General features: G+C 41.9%; 1 protein-coding gene across 4 annotated transcripts; it reads right to left on the reverse strand.

Moving 5' to 3' along the window:
- Window positions 1–5,896: 5,896 nt before the first annotated feature.
- TLR5 (toll like receptor 5) lies at window positions 5,897–21,522 on the reverse strand. Of its 4 annotated transcripts, XM_072858405.1 has the most exons (4): window positions 21,249–21,522; window positions 18,811–18,925; window positions 12,991–13,047; window positions 5,897–9,404 (listed from the first exon to the last, which is right to left on the reverse strand). In XM_072858405.1, the coding sequence occupies exon 4, from the start codon at window positions 9,395–9,397 to the stop codon at window positions 6,815–6,817; it is 2,583 nt and encodes an 860-aa protein (XP_072714506.1). In that variant the 5' UTR covers window positions 9,398–9,404; window positions 12,991–13,047; window positions 18,811–18,925; window positions 21,249–21,522; the 3' UTR covers window positions 5,897–6,814. The 4 variants fall into 4 exon arrangements, with proteins under 4 accessions (XP_072714506.1, XP_072714507.1, XP_072714505.1 ...); XM_072858406.1 differs by lacking the exon at window positions 18,811–18,925; XM_072858404.1 differs by lacking the exon at window positions 12,991–13,047.
- Between the last annotated feature and the right edge of the window lie 1,857 nt (window positions 21,523–23,379).

Consider the following 23,379-nt stretch of genomic DNA (forward strand, 5'->3'; position numbering starts at 1 on the left):
TTACATTCTTAGGCTTCATTGTTTTGAAGCAACATATCCAAATGGCTCATTCCAAAGCTTTTTCCTGATCATTGATGAAATTTTAGTACCTTGGAGTTCTCAAAAGAGAGAGTTCATGTGTTTAAAAATATTTTGCCTTCTCCCTATTCTCCCTACTCCATTGCTGGCATTCACACAGGTACTTCTTCATCTGGACTAGGCCATATGTCCTTCACCGTTTTTCCCATTGTTCTTAATTTGCAAGCCCTCATCAGAAATACCAGTCCATGTGGCTACCCGAAAAGTGTTAGCAGCTCCCAGTGAAATGTCCAGTGAATTCTTGCTCCTATCCTGAATGGCCCAGATCATCCCAAAATCACTGGCACTCAAGATGGCAACTCTCGTTGAATCTTCAGCTACCTTCTCCTCCCTGTAAAACTAGTTTTGTCCCACATGGGCAAACTGGTGGCACATTATGGGGAGACCTTACACTGTTAATTAGTTCTGCGGACAAATAGAAGACTTTAGTTTCCAAGGTAATAAAAATGCATGTTGTAAAACTCCTACAAAACAGAGCAAACAGACTTAATAGCTTATCCTTTGTCAAACCTGAGTTCTCTTCCCAATGCTACCCGTGACAAAAGGTACGTAACTTCATTCCCTCTACCTCAATTCCTCCATCTTCAAAGAGAAGATAATAAAATTATTACAAAGCACTTCCAGCTCCACTATTACAAGGTGCCAGGTGTACTAAACATCCATGCTTTGATACTGCATCTAATCACAATGCTGAAATTCCATTGTCAATTCAATTTTTAGGAACAGCATCAACAGACACGGCTTGAAGTATTTAGCTTTGGGTGGCAACATGAAAAGGTTACACAGCCTGGAAACATCCTGATGCAAAAAAACCCTGCCACATCAAACTGTTATTTTTTATGAGGTTTCTCTGTTTGCCCCACTGCTCTCCATGCAGGCTTGAGGCAGCCTGATAATGCTGTTCTTACACTGTGGAAGCTTGCAAGAAGCAAGCATACAGGTGATCAACCCAGTGCAATGACTGCTCATAAATCCAGTTTTGCAAGAGGCTGCTGAGCTGGTAAAGATAAAGATACTCTAAACAGCAGTGTAGCATTTGGGACACACTAAATAAAGACTGAAGCCTTCTTTGATACTTACTGATGTTTACATACCATGTAATTATTATTATCATTGAAAATCTCAACTTCCTTTCTTTCAACATAATGTCTAAACAGGAAAAAGCTAACCTTCCTGTTTGGAGAATTGTTAGTTTCAGAAGAAATATATTTTTCTCTCTTACTTGCAGTTTTGAAAGATTTTATTTTTAATACAAATGGAAAAGACAAACAATAGGCTATCTAAAAGGAAGGAAAACCGCATGTCTGAAACAAACAGAATCTGCTATGAATAGATAGTCTTCTGCGCTACAAAATAATTCATGTCATACCTATACACTGACTTCTGCATATTGGGAAAGGAAATGTAGACTTATTTTTGGCATCCACTACACTGTATGTACACAATACAGAAAGCAAAGGTAAGGTTAGAAAGGGAAGAGAAGCCTCCTGTCAATCTCTGTGCAGACAGCAAGACAGATTCATGCCGGAGTTGGACTGCCCCAACAATAATGCCTAGATGTGATACAAGGTTGACTAACAAGGCTGAATTTAAAATTTCTGGTACCTGCCTGGCATCCTGCATTCCCTGTGGTTTGTGTCTGTGCTCACAGTGGCCTTCTGGTTAAATCTCAGCTTTTAAACTTTGCTTTTGCAGCTTTTGTTTAGTTGAAGGAAATACTGGCGGAGCAGCACCTGCAGTTCTGTTCCAGGTGTATGGAATCTTTGTTGGCTGCCAGGAGCAGCACAGTGAAACTGAAGACCAAGATGCTCAGCTCATCTTTGTGAGGGATAAAACACAATACAGGTAACTAAAAGCTATGTATGAAAAAGTGCTTGTACCCAAAAGCAGAACAAGCTGTTTGGCATCCCAAAGGCATTTGATACCTTCTCAGAGACTGACAAGCAGCCTAATGGAATAACCACCAGAACAGGTTTTGTAAGGACTACTGATGTAAATTTGTCTGTATGGGAAGTCTTCATATCATCACTTCTTCAGGTTATTTCATTGCAGTCAAGGCCATAGTTTTGCTCATCCTGTTTATCAGCAACAACTCCAAAATCTTGCAAGAATGAAGGAGGAGATATGTGATATAAGACCACCGCCCAGAGCAGACTGGGAAGCTGGAAAGGCCAGCCTGTCTTTTCTTCAACATCTTCCTAAAGCTATTCTTTACTCAAGGCCTGACTAGTTTAGCCGTACTTCACAGCTAAGCAGAAGTCCTGAAATACTTGGATTATTTCTTAACGCCTTGGCTCTTGTATTCATGGACTGCATGAATATCCACCTTCTTATGATCATGAAGAAAGTGTAACAATGGGGTCTTACAGAGTCAAATACCAGACATTTATAATTGTTTTCTAATCTTTTGGGGTTTTTACACCAGTCTTCTGATTTTGGAAGCCTTATTTCACTCAACTGCATGCTTGCTGTTGGCAGTACTGTACAGTGCAAAGAAACCTTGCAAATATTTGCTAGTGCTGATCCTATTTTAAGTTAATCTGCATACGGTACTAGGGCATTATTTTTGATCACGTTTGTAGAGTTAGACCCTAAAGATGTATCTTGTTACTCGCCTCTCTTTGCTTCCTTCAAGTTTCCACTTCTCATGGAACACAAGTCCCCTTTCAATGGCAAGATGCATAGACCACCGTACGTACCCTTCCTAACTTTGTGGATCTCCCAGAGATTCGCATGTGCTGCTTCTGCTCCGTTTGCAGCGTCTTCACCACTCACTTCTGCCACTCAGTTGTGTATTGCTCTTCATCTGTAAGTATTTTGCCAGGCATGGGCCTTGCTTTGCGATTTAACTGGACTACTGCTATTCACAGTTCCAGCAAGAAGGGAACACGTTAAAGCCATTGTAAAATAATCAGCACCACATGAAATTGAGAAGGTAGGATGCAATAATCTGAAACCCAGATGGTCTCTGGCAGTGAGAAGTAGGAGAGCTGTCATGCTGAAAAAGACCCAGAAGTCAGCAAATGAGCTGAGTTAATGATGTGACACAAGAAAAAGAAAAGCAGAGTGATTCTGAGCAACACACGTCGGAGCGTCCCACTCAAGAGATTGAACTCTCTGTATCTTATCTATGCTAGTGTTCTCCACAGAGGTAGTACAGCTATTGGGGTAGGAGCAATGACAGATACTAACTAAATTAACAAGGTGATAGATCTACCAGAATGTTCAACAGTCTCTCTGAGGAGGGATTAGCAATTGGCATTAGCAAATATAATTGGACAACACTTTGCTGAGATTAGTGTGCATGTTGGATGGGAGAGGGAAGAGAAGCCTGATTTCACTGTATGTGAAATAAAAATAATGTAAGATGTGAAATAATATGTGGGCATATCATTGTTGGCTTCTGTTACCCTCCATAGGAATATGTTTGTAGAATCTGAGCGCTGGTCCTGGGTGCCTCGATTTCGAGTAGGAGCCCATGTAATCTTTGGACTCTGACAGGTTGGCTAGCTGTTACCGTTGAACAATGCCTGCTCGGCCAGTTAATGTTTGTAATATATGTTGCAATGGTGGGGGTGGGCTTTTACTATTAAATATCTGAGCTGATACCATGTGGCACTGAGTCACTGTCCTCTGAATATTCCCTGTGCTGCTACTGCAAATAAATTCACCAGCTTCCGTCTTAATAGCTTGCTTTAGAGCCAGTGTCACACTTCACACCCTGTTCTGGACACTCTCCAACAAGTTAATGTCTTTCACTGAGGAGGGTGAGTAAAACTGATGAGAGTATCCTTAACTAAAGAGCCATAAAATTCTAATAGAGCAGTAATGTTCCCAGCGAGCCTGAAGGGAATCTGATCAATAGTTATGAGGTTGAGGCTCAATTTATGGCCTTAATTCATCAAGCATAGTCATTCTCCATTTTTGTACAGGATGCTTTTGTGGTTCCTGCTGAGCAGAGGAGTATAAAGTCTGCACAAGCCTTTTCTCGACAATTCCCCAGGCTTTGTCATTTAAGGAGAGGTGACTCTACAGAGGTGGTGATCAGGGTCTTATGACCTGTTTGAAGTCAATTTTTCATTGTACAGAACAGGATACCAACTGTATTTTTTCTGAGAGTCTCAGGCTTGGAGTGGTTTCACAGTGAGTAAAAAAGAAAGTTAGTTCGGGTCTCTAAAATTTCACACTACAGTTATTCATATGCCTGCAAACCGCTCCACAATCAGGAATGGTTCAGTAGCATGTTCTCCAAAAAAATCTCTTTACTTGCCTTTTGTAGAACCCTTGCAAGAGAATTTGCAAGGGACAGATGGGGGCTGGGCTACTTCTATGATTCTGAGCTGCCTCTGTGGTAGAACGAAGTTTTCCCAGCTGCTCCTGACACAGGTTTGACCTCTTTAAGTTTCCAAAATGGTATATAAGCATGGAGGGAGACAATGAAATTTCATTGAAAGGTTTTATTAAAACCTTTATGTAAAAAGTCAGACCTTTCCAAAGACTGAAGTACATGCAAGTTTTATGTAGACGCTTCCCACCAGTGGCATTAGCATGAAGAAGACAGAAGCATTTCAAGCAAAATGGAAAAACCTTGGTTAAAGCCATCGTGGTTATCTCTGTATGTACGTGTCATTCCTGCATACACAGGTTAGCAGAAGTAAGTTTTATGTATCTGAAGTGATAGGAGTGTCTTGTAAGTACACAATAAGGTCCTAACTGCAGAAGGCTCTCAATTAACACTTGACCAAAAATGTTTTGTGACATTCATTCAAATATAATTTCTTCAGTACGCTTTTAAAATTCCCATCTCTTACACCACGTACAGATCCACAGGCTAACAGCCTAGACCTGCAATTGATCTTCATTGTACAGATTCATTCCTGCTTTGCCTACCTGTCAGTGATTTTTAATGTGAAATACCCCCTGGTGTAACCTCTGACTTTAAAGGATGCCTATAAATATTTGGGGAAAAAAAGGAAAAAAAGTTGGACGTTTTCAGAGAACTGTATGAAATGCAGAGTTGAAATGCAGGTGGTGGCTTTTCGACAGCCCACGGGGGCTCTGAAGCCGGGGCTCCTGGTTCTTTTTCGGACGTCCCTCTGCAGCAGCATCCTGTCCCTAATGCCAGCAGCTGCCGTGGACAGGAGGCAGGAGGCGTCTGGGCAGCCCCAGCTGCCACCCGAGCCAACAGCGACACCCGGGGCTTCATCAGCACAGCCCCGGCCCTTCTCTAATCTGCTCCCCGCCCCACGCCGCCTGGAAAATTTTCCAAGGTCTACCTCTTTTCTGTTCCTGAATGACTCCACTGATTGAGAAAGAAGTAATATTTTACTGTAGTATTTTTATCAACAGAAATCCTGTATACTGGTGCACTGAGAGGAAATTAGATCAGCCACAGGCACATCTATATTCAAACAACTGCATTCACATGAAGGGGACTGTACTTTTCCATCTCTACCGAAATAGTTAAAACAGTGCTATTTGTTTGCAGCTACAGTCAAGATGGACAGCTTATAAAACCTCCCATTCCTGCATCCTCACTGCAGCAAAAAACTCACTGAGGCCATACTGAAATTATTTTAGTAAGCTTTTGTTGAATAGATGTATAAACCGAGATGACCAGTACACTGAAGGAGTATGGCACCATCGAAATAATAGGTGCAGGCTCTGTAACAGTGAACACTAAGCCAGACTTTTATTAAAATGACCCTGAACAACCCCCTGAAGACACATACCTGAACAAACAGTGGTAAAATGATTAGAGAGGTAAAAGAGTGCCATGCATTAATGACTCAAGAAACCAGAAGCAGAAAAACACCTTTGAATTGATCAGGGCACAGGATGTACAGAGAACAACCCAAATTACACACCAGTTGTCTGTATTTTCCACTCCCAGAATGTGAAAGCTGTCTGGCAGTCACTGGACTATTGGCCATGTCACTGGTGTACAGCCCGCACAGCTGCTGAGGTAGCTTCTTGTTTGCTTTTCAAGCCCAGGCTTGCTTCAGATCTGAAGGAGATACCTGTTCCTCCCTGCAGGGCAGGAGGCAGCTCAACTGAAAAAGCACCAGGCTGAAACAGCAGCAAATGAAGTAGACCAATGACTGTAGTTTTACCACCAAGCAGAGAAGTTGTGGAAGGGACGGGAATGAATGGAGTTCAAAGTTTGTACATTCCAGTTGGGAAGCTGAAGCTAATTGAGTAGAAAACAAATACATGGAATCTGTGTAACACCAATTTAAGGCATAAAGGTGGAAAGCACTGATTCTACTTTGAAACAGAGCATGAAAAGTTACAGAGTTCAGAAAGAACAGGAGTAAGTAATCCATGAACCGATGGTCAGGCTAGGCCATACATGAAAGCATACTTGGTCCCTCCTGTACAGTACCATGGGCTCTATTTAAAAAAAAACCACCATGGGCATCCTTCTCTAACTGAAACAGACCTGTAAGTAAGTAGTACTCCGAAAATCAGGACAAAGTGTCTGAAGCTGAGCATCCAAAATTTGAAGCATCTATGATTCATTTAATTCTTCTGAAAATGTGTGTCATAGTCCATAAAATGCACTTTCATATATTTGCTGGTTGCTTTCAAGCTGTCTCCATGTCTCATAGGATTTATACTGAAATAGTTATCTTTCTACCTGCTTTTTCAAGGAAAGATGAAGCAAACTTCCATATATTCCTGCCATGGCACAGCTGGAAATGGGATATTTAGAAAGCCAGCAACCCATACACTATCAATGCGAGAGTGTTGCTACAGTCTGCAGCTCTATACCACTGGCTTTCCTTCGCACTTTTTTTTCCTTCAGAATTTGGCAAGAAAGGTTATGTAAAAAACAGTCTACATCTTGATAATCTTCAGGCCACCGCAAATATCGGCTCCTTCGTAAAAAGTTTCGAATTGGTTTGTGTTTCATTAGTTGATATTGAGAAAGTGACCCAACCACTACCATAATGAGGACATCTTTCAGATCACAAAAGTACCTGCTCTGGGCAAAATTAAAGGCTTCCACACACCACCCATCTTTGAGAAACTGCCTGGTCACAATGCAAATTGTTTTCCTGCTGTTCCAAATGGCATCACGAATATTGTTGATATGTTCTTCCCCAGGCAAGAAATCTCTTTCCTCAAAGCACAAGGTAAATCTGTTTTTATCAAAATACTGTGAATCCAGGTGCTTTAGCAAAGAATTTTGGACCCATTCAAAGTCATGTTTGCTGTAGCACAAATATGCATCATATCTGTATTCACTTTTATCTGCTACTTGTGGATGGCTGCCTATAATTTTTTTGGCGATAGTTTTATACCAGACAAAACAAATCCCCCGACAGCGAGTAAAAATGATGACTGCCATCAGAAACATCAGAAGAGTGACAGAGGTGAAGACAAATACTGAGAACCTGAGTGTCTGCTGGAGTTCATCTTCATTGCAACCATCATATGTCAGAGACGACAGTGGTACCTCTGCAAATGCAGGTGGGTATACACAGTACCTGTCAGATTGTGAGCCAGCTAGGGTTACATTGGTTTCATTTAGCCACACTAGTAGGCTCTTTAAAGTACAATCACAGACATAATTATTATGTGTTATATCCAGAATACTCAAAGTCATAAAGACTTCAGGCTCAGGGGAAAAAAGCTGGTTTCCAGATAAGTTTAGGTTTCTTAGGCTTTGTGGAAAAAGCCCGGGAGAAAGGTGAGACAATAGGTTGGAAGCTAGATTAAGTGTTTTTAGAGATGTTAGACCTCTAAAAATCTCCTGTGGAAGAGCACTAAGGTAGTTGTTATTCAGATGTAGAACTTGAAGTTTGGACAGTGCCCTGAACACATCCAAACATAAATCTCTCTCCCACACAAGCTGTAACATATTTTCGCCTAGATCCATATAGACTAACTGACTGTTTTCTATAACATTATCACTTTTCACACAGTAAGAGAAGCAATTCTGTTTTAAGACGATATACTGCACACCTGGAACTTGGAAAAGAATATACAGGTCACCCAGGTTTGCCAACCAATTTCTTTCTAATCCAAGGTATGTTGCTGCTATTGCTGTGCCAGCTACAGACATTAGCTTATTGTCACCTAAAAAGGCAGAGGTCAGATGTGGAAAGGAAGGGAGTTTTTTAATGGCGTTGTCTCGGAGATCAATTATTTTCAGACTTACTAAGTTACGGAATGATTTTTCACCAATCATCCCGATATGATTTTGCTGTAAATCAATATACATTACACTACGTAGACCTTCAAAAGTATAATCATACAACTCACCTAAAAGATTACCTGAGAGATTGAGAGTTTTTAAGTTTCCCAAGCCAAAAAATGCTTGCCTTTGGATTTGATTTATCTTGTTTTTGAAAAGGTTCAGCAATTCCAGATTTCCAAGGCTTTGAAAGATTAAAGAGTTGAGAGAGAAAATGTAACCCTCTGAAATATCAAGCAAACGAAGATCACTTCTTGCTAGTCCTGCAAATGTATCATCATCTGGATTTTTTAAATTATGAAAGCCAAATCCCGCACCCATTGTATGAGACTTAAATGTTAAAGAACCGATTTGAGTCCCTTTAATGGCTGTACAGAAATATTGGACTTTCTCTGTGCTCCAGCCATTGTCACTAAGGTCTAGTGAGTTAAACGTAATATTTCTGAAAGGATTTTGGCATTTGGCCCAGCCCATTTCATCCATCTTGTACAAATTATTAGAACTGAGGCTAAAAAATAAAAAGTGTTTTCCTCGGAAGCTGGTAAGATTGCTTTCACACAGGTTGGATATCTTGTTGAATTTCAGGTTCACAGTTTTCAAGACCGTTAGATTATAAAATAAGGGATGAGGCTGAAGTTTTGTGATTTGGTTCCCTGAAAGATCCAATTCTTCTAACGAGCTCAAATCTTCAAAGTAACGCTCCTCCAGGATGGAATCTCCAAGGTAGTTCTGAAACAGACGGAGTACAGTCAGACTTCGCAGGCCCACAAAAGCATCAAGATCCAGGTGAAGAATGCTATTGTATCCCAAGTCTAAGACACGAAGGTTTGGCAGGTTCCTGAAAGCTCCTTTTCCTATGGTAACAGGATAGGCATACTGCGTTCCGATTTCCAACACCAACAAGTGCTCCAGCAGTGGAAACGAAGTTGCAGTCACTTGTCTGATATAGTTGAAAGTTAGCAAAAACTTCACTGTATCCTTTGGCACAAGTGGAATATCTGTGAGATTGCAGAAATAATATAGGGAGACTTGGGCTTCTGAATAACAGCTTCTAAATGCACATGTATCACTAGCTAGTGATATTCCAAAGACAAGTACTAGCTGTTGATGTAACATCACGAATCTATGTGAAAAAAGTGAAAATAGTAAGCATTAATTCTGTAGTTGGCTATCTATGCAGTAAGTTGTAGAGCACATTTTTAACAGCTGTAGAATAAAAAACTAATGTCACACTGAAAATTACAAGTGGGATTTGGGATTTATCCTTTCTCTGAAGTCTAACAGGCATCGTCTGATAGGCTGGCTGGTCAGAAGATGGGTTCCAAAGAGATGCAGACACATCCTATGACCTGAAAAGTAACCCTCCTTTATGTACCTTAAGGGTGGCACCAAAACCCCACGAGGTAAGTGTGAAAATCTCGGCCTAGCTATTTAATTTGCATCATGGAACTGATAAAGCTGGTGTATTAGCTTAATTCCTTAATCAGTTATCCAAACAGGTTTAAACAGTTTGGATTACCAAAGTGAAGTGCAGTCATCCAGTCATCTCAACAGAGCAGGCCAACCCTGCTCTTTCTGTGAGCGCTCTCCTCGTGAGGGCAATCACGCTATTTGGAATTCAGATTGCTGTCACACAGAAGTGCCTAACAGCCATGAATCTTTAAAAGGGGGACCTCTTTTGGGGCTTCTTGAGCCTCAGATTAACCTTGCAATGTGAAATTGTTCTTGAAAGGGTTGTAAAATAGTTTTGAAAGTATAGGCAGGAACAAGGCTAACAGTGAAGGAAAAGAAAAAATGTGGTAGCCTGAAACTGTGCTGAAAAAGATTTCACATTTTATGAAAAACTACATTTCCTGAACTGTAAATTCCTAAGTTATACAAAAAGGTCCACAACATAATTTATGCAGCTCACTGATGAATCCATTTACTAATTTATTCCCACTCTGCATTTTCCTTGCATTATGCCATCTGTCTGCCTGTCTCTCTCTTCATCTGAGACAAAAACTTCTTCAAAGGAAGGTCTTTTTTATTGAGCATGGTAAAGAACAGAGCAAATTATTAGCCCTAAAGTGGTTGTTTGTGTGCTGTAGTTTAAAAAAAACTTCTAAGATCACAAACATCTACCTCTGCTTTTAAAAAAGCATTTATTGAAATGAAATGACAAACAGTGGAAGAATTTTTGTGACCTCTAGCACAATCTGCTTAAAAATTGGTACGTGTAAATCCTTGTGGAACCAAACCCCCAATGGCCATCTAACATCTGCAAAGTAAATCTACTTCAGAGAGGAAAAAACGTTGGGCTTTGAGCCCATACTTAAAAAGAGGTAAATCACACTAATTATTATTATGATTTGAGCACACTGCTTCTTTAAAGCAGAAGTACAAAATTATATGCAGAATATCACACTTGAACTAAAATCACCTTATGCTTGTTGCCATCAAAGTGATTTCTGGGAAATGAAAAAGTATGTCAGCAGAAACCACTATGATAAGCAAATAAGAAGTGAAAGAGCTAGCCATTTTTTAGAGACTATCTGCTAAATAGGAAGTCCAAGGATATTATAGTACCATTGAATCTTATAACTGACACAATCTCACTATGCCTAACATTTTTGGTGACGTTCTCAAAGTCACCAGATTATACTAAAACCTTGACTTTTAACAACCGTGACTACTAGGGTAAGTCTGCAAATTTTCACCCTGGGGGCTCAAACACCAAGTGGGAGACACACATACTTTGCAACTTAAAATACTAATCTTGTAATTTTTTTAAGACAATTTCTTGGTTTTGGGACAAGATCTGATTCTTGGAAGTAACAGAGATTATGAATAGAGTGCCGAATTCTGAAGTCCTGGCATTCAAAATTCATTCACATTTTGTCTCACTAAGGAATTTAGGATGTGCTGCAAAGATAAGCAAATTGCAGTCAGTGAGTATCAAAATTCTGTTAAGATATTTTAACTGCATCTGTGGGCAATAATTCCTAGTACTAGAAAATCATTGTGTTTTCTACCCTCTTTTTTGACCTAGCATGCACTGTTAAAAGGGGACATTATAAACAGTAAACTGTATAATGTTTGCCTTCGTGACTACAAAATGTTGTAGGTTATTAAAAAAGACACAACTAAACATACAGGAGGTCATTCAAGATCTTGTTTACATTTTACTTTTCTCTTTGCTTGAACCATGAAAACAAAACACCAAGTTTTCCTTTTATTATTTGTTAACTATTACAATGGTTCTTGTTGACACCATACTATGTTTAGCACAGTTTTAAACTACATTTATCTTTCAGACATTTACATTTCCATTCCTTGTATTTGCCCAAATGCTATGGCTGGTTTTTAAAGCTTGGGCAAAATTACAGCATCCCCAAAAGCAGTGACAAATAGCAAGTACTTTGGAAGTCAAAATTTAATAGACACGTGTATCAACTTACCACAAGAAAAAGCTCAAAATGTTTAGAGTGGAAGAAGTAGAAAACATAATTGTTTTTAAATTTAAAAATGTAGTTTTATTTTCATTATTAGAAAATAAGAAAATGGTGAAATATTTCTAGCCACCTTTGCTTTTACACTTATCTGCTTTTCCACGTTCTTGTAGTTTCTAACAATCTCTTAACAGTTGTTACACCCGAGGTTCCGCTCTGGTTTGGTGACAAGGAAGATTTCATTTGTACACTCTTTGCTCCCTCAATTTTTTTCTGCATAAGTTACTACCTTTTCCCCCGAATCCTGGCCCTCCATGAGCAGGAGGAAGATGCTGGCAGTAAGTTATACCTCTTATTCCTCTCATGAGGACAGCACAGATTTTTAATTTAACAGAATCCCTCCATGTAGCATTTTATACAACCCTTCAGCATTGTACATTAGCACCTAAAACCTTTTGGGAAGAATATTCTTCCCACAAAATGACGATCATCCCATTCAGTTACGTGCCTGTGCATGGACATGGAGATGAAGGGATGTGTAAATGCTTCATTCATTATTGAAAACTGGAGCAATGAAGTTTAGAGAACCAGAGCTCAGCATGTGAGATTTTGTTTCCTTCTACCCCTTGCATGTCAGACAGGGTAAGCGGTAAAGGGAAGGGGAAAAGTAGGAGGGGAAGGAAAAATGCAGCAAACGCTTTTGGGATGGAAAGTCCTAAGCAGGGTATGTTTCTGAGCAATGGAAAGAACTTTGACAGTGCAGGCTGGATATTCTACCTAGATCTAAAGGCAGCAAGTGAGTGCATACAGAATGCAAATACTCCACCTCTGGTCTCAGCCTCCTCAGGAAGTGTGCGTCTGGATCAGGGAAGGCTGATGCAGATGCCTTGAGTCATCTGGGACTGACCTACACTACTGTACTAACTTTTTTTAAAACTCAGTTTTGTTAACTTGGTTTTAAATCACCTAGAAACCTCCACTAGCACAGCAAAAAAGGAAGGGAACTGACTACCTGAGAGTGGATGTTGCAGTAGTGCCTGTCCATCTCAGCACAGCTGTGTACATGGTAGGACATCCACAGAGGCTGTCAGTAAGCAGGGCCTGAAGTACAGCTGAAGAGGAGGACTAAGACTGTCTCCTTTTCGATGTACACAAGCCAGGAAAGAAGTTAGAGTAACAACTCTCCCATGAAGAGTTAGAAAGCACTTGCCATTCCCCTTCCCACACCCCCAACAAAAATGCACTGGAGTCCACATAAATAAAGAATGGGTTACATACCCTATTTTTGTCCTTGCTGACAGCCAAGAGTATTTGCTTGTTTTTTAAGAGAGTGACCTGAAAGGAAAATTTTGGTCTCAGAAGCAGTTTTGTGCAGCATTCAGTAGCACGCTTACTCTCTTCAGCAACCTCCCATGTTTCCGCCACATAACCCTAGGTCAAATATGAACCAGCACATGCCAGTGGAAGTGAACAGACGTGTACTGTATGTGCTTATGAAAATGAGCAGTGGGCCTAAACGGTTCTCAGTTATCAGCCATAGGTTTTGGGGAACCAAGCAGCAAAGGCAGTGGCTATCTGGGTGGACTCTAGAGAAGACCAGTCTGATATAATCAACAGTAAGATTTAAAGAGTTTAAAAATCTTTTCAATACCCTATTGCAGTGACCATGATATCCTCCTAAGGAGATTTTTCTTAGATGATGACTCAGTCAGCCAGAGGAATTGTGTACCCACCACAAGCACAGATTGCTTGAAATAATTCCACAAAGATGAAGTCCTGTGACCAGGAAAACCGGTCATTTAGGTGTTTGGGATGTGGTCAGTGGATAAAAAGGTAAAGACAGAGGTAAAACTGGTAAATTTTTCATTATCTACACCAAAAAAAAAAAAAAGTAAATTTTTTGCTCATGCTAATTTTCACAAAACCATCCAGGCCATGTTCTGTAGGTCACTGAATCACAGATGAGTAGGGTATATATATAATAAAGGTAGCAGTATCTTTTGATGAGTGTGTGAGAATCTCATCTCTAATTGCTGCAAGCCTGCTTCAGGATTAAGGATTAAGGGATAAACATTAATCCTACTGCCAAGTTGGAAGGCTTTTTTTCCCTTTAGCTCCATAGCTAAGGGCCTTGCTGTTTGGACAGCAAGATGTGAGACCCTGTGTCAGTGCTGCTGTTATCCTGATGTCTTTCTGTGAAACACCACTAGTTGTCACAGGTAGCACAAAAGCTCCCCAGAGAAAGGGAAGAAAGAAAGATAGGATTAAACAACTTCAGGGAGTATTTCTTGCCTGTAAAATCAATGCATAGAAGATAGTCCTCTTTTCTCCCCTCTATACCCAAAAACATTAGGCACTGAAGAGACAAAGACCATCTTAATTGTTCCTTATTATTTTTTTCTATAGTGACATGGGTTTGCGTACAAAATTACACTGATTTAACTTAAAATTCAATACACACACTGCTTTCATCATCAGTGTACAACTTATCTTGTGAATGTTTTGAAAATAAATTTAAGCCAACTTCTATATGTCCAGAGTCCAGCTAACTGAACAAAGACTGTTTTATATTCATCTAACCTAAACTACACTGAGTTTGCAGCAGTGTTTATGAATAAGTTTCTAGACTGACTGGTGCCACGCTTCTGCTTTCTGGCAAATTCTAAGATTTGAAATAATTTCCCGGTTTCAAATCTAATCAGGAATAGATGTTTCTGTGTAGAAAATCATGTAATTTCAAATGTTTTGCTTCTGATTGTTAGATACTAATATAAACACATTCTTGCCAACTTCTGTCCCCCTTTTACGTTCCCAGAGTAGCTGTTCTGCCTGATAGGGATGGACACGTTTACAGTTGTGATATAATGAATTGGGGGTCCTGCCCATATACAGCTTCTGAATTCTACTTGAAGTAGTTATGCTCTTAGTATGAAATCGTTCTGGCGTACTGTGCCTCTACATGGCATCCAACATTACTGACAAAGGTTGCAGGATGTCTTTCCCAGACCAGAAACAACAGTCAGTTGTTAAATCCTGTTGGGACAAGGGACTAACCAATTCCTGGAAGAGTTAGTTAACCCCAGATCTTTCTGCCAGAAGCTGGCAAAGTGCAGCACTCACAAATAGTATCAATAAAGAAATCAGCTGCAGGTAACAAAGCACATGGGCACGAAAGAGCCACTGGGAAAGGGAAACAATGAACAGGAGGGGTTTGGAACCTTTAGGTAAGTGAGGACATTTTTGCTTAGTTTCAGGTTAAGCCTGACTCAGTACAGATAATCTCGGCTAGGAGGACTCAGATTTCAGAGGGCTCTTGATTCAGTCCACAAGTTCTGGAACAAGAATCCCGACAAAGTCAAAGAAATCCTTCCTTTCTTCTCTCCTCCTTCCTCTTTCAAACTCAGTTTACTTTTGAGAACAAATGTTGGGACAATGTTCATGTCCTGATAGTATTAAAGTTTAAATACCTGATCTTTGTACATCTGTAACTGCTCTTTGGCCATGTTGCATATAAGGTGCTTGGAACAGCTCCAGGAAAGGCGTTAGGTTAGATACAACAGTCTATTACCACTCAGCCATGCTGACAGGACAAAGCTGAGCTGTAAGAGACAAGGAAACACACGTACAGCTTGTTGGCAGTTAGGGCCGAAATGGTCTCTCACAGTTTAGCAGTATGGGACAGCTGAGCCAACCCAGAAGTACTGTAGGAGCCTATGTGAGACAACTCCTGACCTGAGAGTTGGTATGTCAGTGAATGATCTCAGTTCCCATCTCCATCTTCTCTTCTTTTTCACTATACTTCAGCTTAGGCATGGACCAAGTGCACCAGCATATAAAGGGGGTTTAACTCCTACATTAGTATGACCTACTGCATTTGTCCTCTCTACATTGCTATTTAGTCTAGATGTAAAGGTAAGACTTAAGTTATCTGCCTGGGGAATTTTGGATGTTAGCTGCCCAGTCAGAAAAGTAATCCCCAATCAAAGTCTCAGAATGAAGACTAGAAAGCATGCACAAACCTAACGCAGCCCATGCACAGTTATGTGCCCTATCTGTGGTACATGGCTAGTGCAGCTCCTATCTTATTTGGATTGCATTGACCCCTCTGTGGAAACACCCAAACAGAATGAAGCAGACCTGGGGGGGGGGGAAGAGGAGAATAACAAGGAAATCCCACTGCAAACAATGGAAAGTTGTCTCTGTTATGTATATGTCACGGGGCTGAGACTTCCTCTAAAGTATCTAGAACAGTTGGGCTGGTTACCTGTGACACTCAAGTTTTCCGAGAATGGGTCAAAGCTATTGAGGCTAGAGGCTGTAACTTTGGAAACTGGTACCTCAAAGTGGAAGGAGATGCTAAAAGAACTGAGGAGTCAACTATAGCTCTCCAATTCCACAAAACAAGGGCAATACTGACTGGGTGCAACATTATGCCAGAGGCATGTACTGACAAAGGGAAGTAGAGGACAGTAACATCAGTTGCTAATTCTGTACTCAACACTGGGCTCTAAAGGTGAAGTCTGGTTCTGGATTTTAGCTAAACTAGCGTTTTGGATTAAACAACCAAAATCAAGCAAGCAATGTTCTATTCTGAAATAATTCAAGGATTTTATCTTCCAACACCTGCTCAGCAAAAAACCCTCACAGCTCTTGCATTGTTGTTTGCACAACCAAGCTTCTGCAGAAGAGATATAAGGTACTGTTACCTAACACACTCATGTGCTTATATAGCCTCGTGGTTAAAACAGTTTCCTTGAGTGAGAACCCAACTGAAGCTTCTGAAACTGAGGATGGCTAAGTACTCAGGTCTTCCACTTCCTTTAATGGTCTAACTGGGTCATAATATCAGAGACCTCTCCTTTCCTTTGCTAAAGTTTGAAAGAAAATGACCATGGCTAGTATGCCCTGCACTAGATCCAAAGCCGCAGCTCTGCTAGACATGCTCCATGCAGGCTCTCCCGAGGAGGCCTGCTTGGGGCCATGTTCTTCATCTTGATCTCCACAACATCTGCAATCACTGTGCAAGGCTCCTCACCCTGGGGTGCTCCTGCACAATGGCTTACACATACTGGGAGCAGCACCAGAAATGGTGGTGCCATGTGGGTTTATGACTGAAGGAAGGGCCTTTTGCATCAGATTTTGGGGACCTGGCTGCCTAAAATCTACTGAAATTCACCTGAATAGACAAATGTGTCTCAATCTCATTCTTCAATTCTTGGGTCCCTTCCTGCCATCCAAATGAAAGAGCCTCCCTGTTCAGTTTTCCCTATATATTCACATGTCACAATTCTGTAGGGAATTGAGAGTCATTCCTACTTCTTGGAGAAAGTGCAGAACAAGTAAAATACCCTCGTCTAATACCCTAATATCATTAGTCTTTTCTTCACTCATAGCAACAATTATGGGCATCTTTCCCAGAGGCTGGTGATACACACTGACTGTGAAAGACTATTTGTATTTGGTGTTTGGTAAAATTTGTCAGAAAAAAACCCAAAGACCTTCAAAGAGCACCCTTTCTCTTTTAATCTAACAGAAAGCCTACTGACAAGGAGTTTGTAATATTTATCTAGGCCATTAAAAAGATCTTGAAAGATATATCACAAACAGTAACCCTTTGTTCTTAGGCTGGCCACATAAAGGCCAACTGCTATTGTGAAAATTTGTATTGCTGCTGTTATCTGATCAGATCAAATCCACTTACTGAAACAAAAATAAAGCTCCAAGTTTCTGCCCAGGCTCTAAGCCATCATAATATATGCATTTGTGCTCATAAAAAGCTGTGCAGTGTAAACACACTTTTCTTCATGGGGCCCCTCTAGCCAATTACAATCTAAAAAAGAAACAATTTCATTCATCAGATGATTAATGAATGTGCCCCTTCCCACCCGCTCAGCCTCTCCCTTAAGTTGCTAGGATGCTTAACTCAAATACAGCATTTTCCAACATAAAATCAGGATGCATGTTATAATGCAAGTGAGTACTGTGACAGTTCCTATCATTGATGGGGAAAACCTAAGACAATAAAGCATTTAATGATCTGACGGAGCAGAAGGACCATAAAAAATAGACACTGGTTTGGGCAATCAGAAGCTACCTATGGGATGTAATGATCTAGTTCCTGTTCATCATCTAGATTTATTTGTTTATATGTATTTGTTTTGATATCCCTTCAGATTATATGATGAGATGCGGACACACAAAGACAGTGCGAGTCCTCTATTCTTATTATATTATAACAGTTCTTTAAAAGAAAGCAGTCTCCAGAAGGATGGGAAAATAAACTTGAAAGGATAGACTAAAACATGCTCTGGGCTATTTCTCTGGGGGGGGGCAGGAGTAAACTGGATAGGCACAGGGAGGGTGCCGTAGCCCCAGACTCCAGCCCCTGGCCCCAGCTCAGTTGTTTTTAGCTGCTAGCACTGTTTCGAGTGTCTCCCCTCCTGAGCAGAGCCAGCCTGCTCTTTTCCCTGCCTGAGCAGCCAGCTGGGCTGCTTGTTCCAGTGAAGTGCCCCAGTGCTGGGCACTGGTCTGTCTGCCAGCCCCAGGCAGACCAGGCTCCACTGCCCCTGTGTCTGACAGGGGATGACGAAGGCAGAGCGTGCCTCAAGTTAGGCTTGAGAAGAGGACCAACAAGGTTTCTTATGCTCTTCCAGATCTTAAGGAAACGAACTTTTCGAGGCTTCAGTGAGGACAGTGAAGATTCCTGTTTGTTTTTTTTTTTTTCAACTCAGTGCTACAGTTGTTTCTCAGCAGAGACACCCGTTCAAAGCTGCACAAACCATCCATGGGCGGTCACAGCCACCACCCTGAATCCATGTTGACTTTCTCTTTCTTTGAAAACTGTCATGTGATAACTGCCTGGTCTAGACTAGAAGCCACTCCAGAGAAGCAGCATTTCCCTCCTGTTAGTTTCCTGTCCCTCTTAGTTATCATTTTGGACTGTGTTTTTCACAAAGTGGATTTAGCCCAGGGACAAAATGTCCTTTTTTGTGCTCGCAGGATAATCAGAAGCAGCCAGGATTAAAACTCTCACCTGGAAAAGATCAAAGTGATAATAGGAAAGGACTCTCAAGAATGACAACCGAGTTTTTAACTTACAGGAGGCCAGCTTTCACAGATGGGACAGAAATTCTTGAGGAAGCAGCAGTAAGTGGAGAAGCAGCATTCAGACTGTAACTCCTAGGGTCACAAGCAGAGCTCTGTACAGCCTTACCTGCAAAGATAACCTTTTTATAAAGCTCATCAGCACTGTCACGCCTGTGAAATAGTGGTCAGGCATAAAACACCAGTAATGGTTCGGTAGCTGAAGTCAGCAAAGATGACTAAATGGCTAGCCAGAGGGGAAATGGCATGGTTGCCACACCTGCACTCCTGGGACCCAATCTGGGCACGTTATTTATTAAGGAACTATTAAAAGAGCATGGAGACAGGTGCCTAAATATGTCAAGCCAAACAGAAAAACTGATAACAAAGAGATGTTTGCTTTTGCAAGTATGTTTTTTGCACATACATTTTACAAAAGCAATCAAAAGATAACAAGCTGCAAATGTCCAGTGACAAAAGGACCATAAATATAGTAGAAGGGAGACAGCCAATCTGCCTAGCATTTAAGTGACGTTAGAAACCTGCTCCACTCTTTCCTGGAATGGAGACATTGAAAGGATACCTTCTGAATTTCTTTGAAATAGGCTTTAGATCAGAACAAATTTGAGTTAGCTCTTAACTTGGTGGTGGAGGAGAAAAATGTGAAAATTACACTCACAAGTATAGCTGACATAACTTTGTACTATAGAACCTGTTGTGCAAAGGAGACCTAACAAGTGAAGAAGGTAAAAAAAGTAGCTAGTAGCCTTTCTGAGACAGTTCCTGTGTGAGGCTGTTGGTGAGTTAGCTATTTCATTGACTCATAGTATGGCAGTAAAGCCCTAGGGCTCACCTGCATATATATTCCAGGTCAAGTGCTTATCTACTGATTATCCTTATACAAGATGGTCCCAGCCCAACCAAGAATAGCTGTCACACAGGCTAACCTGCATGAAAGGCATTTAGAGTGGAAGCAGGAGACCAAATTATACACTCCATGCAGTGCATGTAGAAAGATATGCACCTGATTTCTGAATCCATAAAAGACCTGCAGTCTGACACCTAGGGACTGCCAAAACAGAAATCCCCATGCAGGTTACATTTTAAATTCTGTCCCTACCCAGCTCTTTCTGGAGAGAAAGCTAGCAATGTCTTCATTTAGCACATTAATCTATCATGTAAAACAGCTACACTCAATTCCGTTTTCTGCACAATGCAATACCAAACCCTTTTATCTCACAAATACCCATTAACTGTGAAAGCATTGGTTATTTTGGACTGGAGGCACTCTCCTTCTCTTCTGTTACAGCTCTTCCAACTGAGTGAATAACATTCAAGATTCACTAAATCAAAGACATGTTTCAGCCTAATGAGGGGTTGGGGGATGCTTTGTACGGGGGCCGAAGGAGGGGAGGGAGGAGATCTGCTCTGGGCAGTTTCCATATTCTGACTATACACACGTTCAACCCAGAAACCATCCTTAGAGAACAGCTTGGAGACCCTTCTTGCCCTCCCCTCTAGTTCCTGCCTCTTACCATCTCAATCAACGTCTAGAAGTTCTTGCACGATGACACAACTTCAAAAGGAAGCTGAAGAGTGCCCAAAAGAACGTGTTGCGAATTAGGAGGAAGACATGTCTCAACTGCCCTCAGGCAAATGATGGAATTGAATGAACTCTCCCATGACCTGGGGTGAATGCTCCTAGGCATAAGCCACTGAATTAAAGGTGTACAGTAACAGTTCACCACTCCATTTTAAAACAAAGCAGCAGCACTGCTGTGTTTTGGGCTGGGTCTGAGCTAGAAGCATGCCTACATCAAAACACCTGTGCAATGTAGCTAGGTTAGACGCTGACTAATAGCCCTGTCAGACTCAGGCATTGCTGGGTATCTGCTGAAGCAAAATGTTTCATGCTCGAATGCTGAAGTGAGGGGTGGGGAACCCTGCTGACATCCAGCAAGCTGGACTCTCCCAAGATCAATGTGCAGGTGAGGCTGTGCCTCATCAAGTCCTACCTTGGTGCCTTTGTGCCTTTTAGAAACTTTATACCCCACATACCTATTTTTTCCCATAAAATGAGTGTAATGATCCTTGCCTGCCTTAGGGAAAAAAAAAAAGCTAAACAACATACTGCTTTGAAAAATGCGAAGTGCAACGCAGGTGCCAAAAATTCTCCTGGGGTGGCTAACACGTCTTGTTTCTCAGCGGCTCCCTTGAAAGGGAGGCAGAGGGCGGAAAGGGAAGGAGAAGCTTGACGCTTGGACAGCGGCAGGCTGCGAAGGACCTGTGTAAGGTTGCCGCTCCGTTCCCGCCTGCTGCTCTGTCCCTCGCCCCCCGGCCCCCGCCCGCAGCCCGGCCCAGCCTGGCGTCCCGGCGAAGCTCCCCGGGCCCCGCCGCAGCGGGCCCCCCCGAGGCCGGCAGCCGCCTCACGCCGCCCCGCCGCCCGCGCTCACCTCCACCGTCCCGGCCTGCGGCGCGCGGGGCTGAGGCCACCCTCGCCCGCGGGGCGGAGCGGCCGCTAACGGAAATCCGCGCAGCAAAACCGCGTGCAGCCGAAATGGCAGCACCGCGGGCAGCGCACCCGCGTTTGTCACCCTGCCCGGTTTTGCCTCCATACGCAGCAGCTGGGGTGATTTACGCCGGCTGAAGTGAGAAAGCGCTTTCAAACCTCAGCCTGTATGAGACGGCTGAGGTGTTGAGCGGGGTGAGGCAGGCTGCCGGCCCCGCCAGCAGCGGGGAGTCATAGCTTGCCGGTTGAAGGAGCCTGCCTCAAAGAGAGCGGCTTTCACAGCGGCAGGAAACATGAATTACGCTTCAGCTGCTGACCTCATGCAACGCAATGGTGAACGAAGGCCAGCACAACACACGGGCGGGGTGCTGCGGGGGTAAAGAATAGAGGAAAATGGTGATTATGTGGATATGGAATGGAAAAAAAAATCTAAAAGGAGAAACGTAGAGATGTAAAGTCAGCAATGAGGAAACACTGGCAGGTAAATTCCCCAGCAGGGTGGAAATCCTCCCCAGCTTCCCAAGACCAGGCACTAGATGCAGAGAAGGGGTCGGGCAAGGGGAAACCAGGCTGAGGGGTGCAGCCGGGGCGCAGGAGCCAGCTTTCATGGGCTTTGCTCGATGTAAGCATTTTAATCTGTAGAAGACGATCACACCGACTCCTCTCAGTCTAGCAAGCTAAAAACTGGTGTTTGCTGGCTGCTTGGTGCTTGAGCTCTTTCTTCTGGTCTTTTGCAGGTGGAAAGAGTGGGCTCATCTCTGTCTCTTACCTCCAGTATAGCTGACCCTCTGATGTGTCCTTAATCTGACCCAAGCTAACTGTAAGCAGCTGATCCTCTACTCGCACTCTTATCCTATTTCTAATGGTCATTATATTCCATTTTCTACATTACCATATACTAAGTAGAATACTTAGGCTTACTAAAGAAGTTAAGATTGAATGATAGATCTGTAGCTGAAGTGATTTATTTGCTTGTTACTCTAATTCTTAAAGAGGAATCCAGGAATGAAAAAGGGGGGTAAAAGAGAGGGCAGGGTAATTTTTTTTTTTTAATTATACTAATTTAAATTTTCATTTTGCATTTAAATACAGTTTCTGGAAATTGATGGTGTTTGAAAAAGTGGCCACTTCTGAGCTAACTCTTGAGCACACTGCTGCCTGGCCGTATCTGCAGCAGTGAGCTAGGGATTTAGTAACATTGCATGGGAGGCATAGGTGCCTAAAGCACTGGATCTACAATATATGTCATGTAAACCAAAGCATGATCTAATCTGGACAGTTGGAAATGCAGAACTGGGGCTTATGTCTTAAGATTTACCTCTTAAATAAAATGAGGCTCCACTCTGTTGGGGTTGCACAACCCTCAACCTCTTTTGAAATTAAATGCCTAAGGCAGGTCTTGCTTGCAACTCCCAGCAAATTGTAGCACCCTTCTCGTATCCCTCCACGCAATGGTCAGATTGCTCCTTCTGGAGCCTTTCTCTTCCTAATAGGATCTGAACTCTGCTTCTGTCCCTGATGTCCCCTGATGTCCCACCAGACCGTGAGGATATCTAGATAGGAAATTCTCACTCCTTCCTGCTTAAGCTGTTCTGCTTTGTATGGAATCGACTGGGCCAGAGATGACATCCAAGTGCTTGTCTTCATGCTGATCTGGGTTATGTACCTTTAATTACTGATACTTATGTCATTTCTGTATTAAGTACTTATAAATGATTGCCTATATATGTATCTTAATGCACCTCTCTGGTTGCCTGTGATATATTTTACTTATGTTAAATTGGGTGAGAAATTACAACATCCTCAGGCACTGAAACAATAGTTCTAAGGCCACTGAAAACAAGACCTGTGTATCTGGAGAGAAGTAATTTTGCTAAATTTGGAATACCGTGCTTAAACAAAACACAGGGAATCGGACAAAGCCAAATAAACCAGTTTAGGGAAGGTCCTACAGAATTCTGTCAGGTCACATGGGATATTAGAGAAGTATCTGGAAGCACCCGTTGTTTTGTGCAAATTTACAGTGTGAGGAAATGGTTGTAATACTTATGCTCAAATGTATAATACTTATTTTC

Source organism: Ciconia boyciana, chromosome 3 (assembly GCF_034638445.1).
Source record: "Ciconia boyciana chromosome 3, ASM3463844v1, whole genome shotgun sequence".
NCBI lineage: Eukaryota > Metazoa > Chordata > Aves > Ciconiiformes > Ciconiidae > Ciconia > Ciconia boyciana.

Excerpts from the sequence above, each read along its gene's own strand:
- TLR5 (XM_072858407.1), bottom strand. The coding sequence starts at position 9,397 with ATGTTACATCAACAGCTAGTACTTGTCTTTGGAATATCACTAGCTAGT.